We start from the raw sequence: 3,210 nt of genomic DNA, 5'->3' as shown, positions 1-3,210 counted from the left end.
GTCACAACGACGACCGACTCCCTTTTCTTTCCCGCCATCTCTCCTCTCTTCTGCCTGCCTCTTTCTGTGCTCGTCAATCCTGCCGCTGCCAACTCGCTGCTTGTCCTGCTTGGCTAGCTGTCCCGGCTCAATCCCTCTGCGACGGGCATTGTCGACTCCTTGTCTCACACCCCTCCTGTCAAAGCGGCCAGGTCTGTGTTGTGCTCGTGCTTGTGCTTGGTGTCGTTGCGGGTGAACCGTCGCCTACCGCCTCGCTTCTCGCGCCAAAGCATCAGCCGCCATCCACCGCCAGCGCCAAATCCATCAGGCATTGCTCTCCGTCCCCGTCTGCTTCTCTTTCCACTCTGTCCACTCCTGTCGTGGTCTCCAACTGCTACTGGTACTCTGCGACCTCAGCCCTCTCCGTCTGCTTGTCTACCCTGTTATGCGACAGCACTGACTGCCTCTGCAGTCCCTCCTCGCCGTGTCTTCCCCCCTCGATCCTTCTCGGCTCCCGCCTGGTTGTCGCGAACGGAGGGGTGTCGCCAGCCACACGGTCTCCAATCCCACCCGTTTTTCTCCCAACTTCGCGATAACGACTGTGACCCTTCGCCATGTATAACGCACATCGCGGGATGGTTCCTGCTCCCAACTCCCGGTTGAACGAGTTGCTGGAGCAGCTGCGCCAGGAATTCGAGAACCAGTCCCGCAGCACCGGCGAGTTTGAACATCAACGTACGTATCCTTTCTCGTTTTGCTCCTTCTCGCCCCATCATCGCGCCTGCAGTCCTATTCCGGCCGTCTGTCCCTTGCTGCACGTGCTCCATGAGTTTGAAGTTCTTGGAGTGCAGCGCGCTTCTCGTGATGTTTGCGTATAGGATTTTGACTAACGCATCCTGCAGTGACCGGGCAACTTCAAGAGATGGAAATGATCCGGCAGAAGGTCTACCAGCTTGAGCAAGCGCAAATCAAGATGAAGCAAGAGTAGGTTCGCCACCAACAGAGCATCCAGGGATCTTCTTCTAACTGATTTCACCTGCCTACCAGCTATGAGGCCGAAATCCGAGTCTTGCGACATGAGCTCGAGTCGCGTGGCGTGCAAACCGTCCCATCTCACGTTGGAGGCCCGCAGCAGCCGCATGCTGGCCCTTCCCAGGCCCCGCCTGCCCTGGGACACGGGCCTAGCAACCTGTTCGGTGGGATCATGGCCAACCAAGGAGGTAGTGGTCCCGGTCTTGCCCCTCCCCCTCCCCAGGATCAGCAGCCTCCCCAGCATAACCTCCAGCAGCCTGCTCCCGCGGCGCAGCAAGGACCGCCGCAGCCTCCGCAGAGCTCTTATGGAGGGTATCAGCCTGGTGCTGCTGTGAACGGTATGTGCAACTAGGCATTCTTCTCAATCCCTGCCATCTAACATAGTTTTGTTTTGTCTTCCTCCAGGTTATGGACCTCCTCCTCCACCGACGGCCTCGCCGGGACCTGGCAAGGGTCGCGGTCGAGCTCCTCCGGGACCTGCGACCCCACAACAGACTCACCAGCTGGCCTATCCGGACCCTCGGGCATCGCCTCAGATCGCCCGGCCTACGCCTCCCAATCAGGCTCTCGTCCGTGAACGGCCCGGGAATATGCTGGCCAATTGGAACCCGGACGACTTGCCACCTTCGCAGAAGAAGGAAGGTCCGGATTGGTACGCGGTGTTCAACCCGGAAGTGCAGCGAGTCCTGGACGTCGAACTCGTCCACCATCTGGTGCATGACAGTGTCGTCTGCTGCGTGAGATTCAGTCGAGACGGTAAATACGTGGCGACGGGCTGCAACCGATCGGCTCAGATCTTCGACGTGGCCACGGGCCAGAACGTCGCAACTCTCCAGGACGACTCTGTCGACAAAGACGGAGACCTCTATATCCGTAGCGTCTGCTTCAGTCCGGACGGCAAGTACCTTGCCACTGGTGCTGAAGACAAACAGATCAGGGTGAGACTAATTTCCCTTCTCCTTCTGGTTCCCTCCATTCCTTCTTTTTTTTTTTGCCTCCTTTGCTAATTCTCTTCGGGCAGGTTTGGGATATTGCTACTCGAACCATCAAGCATGTCTTTACCGGACATGAACAGGACATCTATTCCCTTGACTATGCTGGAAACGGTCGCTACATTGCCTCTGGTAGTGGGGACAAGACGGTGCGCTTGTGGGATGTCTTGGAGGGCAAGCTCGTATACACCCTCAGCATTGAAGACGGTGTCACCACAGTGGCTATGTCTCCTGACGGTCATTACGTGGCCGCTGGCTCTCTCGACAAGAGTGTCCGGGTCTGGGATACCACGACCGGTTACCTTGTGGAAAGACTGGAGAGCCCCGACGGCCACAAGGACAGCGTGTATTCGGTTGCGTTCGCGCCTAATGGCCGTGACCTGGTCAGCGGCAGTCTTGACAAGACGATCAAGATGTGGGAGCTTACTGCACCAAGAGGCCTCCTGCCTGGAAGCGGCGTCAAAGGGGGCAAATGCGTGCGAACCTTTGAAGGCCACAAGGTAAGTTCGATATCTGGCGGGTTCGGCTCTGTTCGGAGGATATCCTGGTGCTGACTTTGTCAAAAGGATTTCGTGCTCAGTGTCTGCTTGACGCCGGATGGACAGTGGGTCATGAGTGGTTCCAAGGACAGGGGCGTTCAGTTCTGGGACCCGAACACCGGAAATGCCCAAATGATGCTCCAGGGTCACAAGAACTCTGGTAAGTAGACTGGATGTTCTTAGTATTGATTGGAGCGTTTTTCTGACATTGGGATCAGTTATTTCTGTTGCTCCCAGCCCTACCAACAATCTGTTCGCGACTGGTAGTGGCGACATGCGTGCGAGAATTTGGAGGTACGTGACTTGTCAATGATTCAATGATGCCAAAGAATGGCGAAAGGGAACATCCAGGTGTATTCGGGTCACTAACTGGCTTATCTTACCAGGTACTCGACTTATACTGGACGGTGATGTAATTGATACCAGAGGCTCTGGCGCAGGTGTGGTATTTCTTTGGTTCTTGTCTCAATTATGGCTGGTTTTATTTCTCTGGTCTGGGTTGTCATGTCGTTTATATCGGGGGCTTTGCCATTTCATCTCACTGCCATTCACAACAAGGGGAAGCGCGGTTGACAGGAGTGGAGGGATCTCGAGCGACAGAAAACAAAAAAGGAGAAAACAAAAGAGTGGAGTGGGTGGAATATATGATGGGATGAGTGTAGTCATAT

General features: G+C 55.8%; 1 protein-coding gene across 1 annotated transcript; it reads left to right on the top strand.

Moving 5' to 3' along the window:
* Positions 1-593: 593 nt before the first annotated feature.
* T310_5759 (Transcriptional repressor TupA/RocA) lies at positions 594-2,953 on the top strand (the record flags this gene model as incomplete). The annotated part of the gene is made up of 8 exons (XM_013471387.1): positions 594-714; positions 882-963; positions 1,027-1,349; positions 1,417-1,949; positions 2,033-2,503; positions 2,570-2,702; positions 2,761-2,836; positions 2,929-2,953. 8 exons carry the CDS (start codon positions 594-596, stop codon positions 2,951-2,953), a joined length of 1,764 nt encoding a protein of 587 aa, XP_013326841.1.
* Positions 2,954-3,210: the final 257 nt, after the last annotated feature.

Source organism: Rasamsonia emersonii, assembly GCF_000968595.1.
Source record: "Rasamsonia emersonii CBS 393.64 chromosome Unknown ctg1118621760323, whole genome shotgun sequence".
Taxonomy (NCBI): Eukaryota; Fungi; Ascomycota; class Eurotiomycetes; order Eurotiales; family Trichocomaceae; genus Rasamsonia; species Rasamsonia emersonii.
The sequence above is the reverse complement of the archived record's forward strand: the minus strand, read 5'-3'. Positions and strand labels throughout refer to the sequence as shown.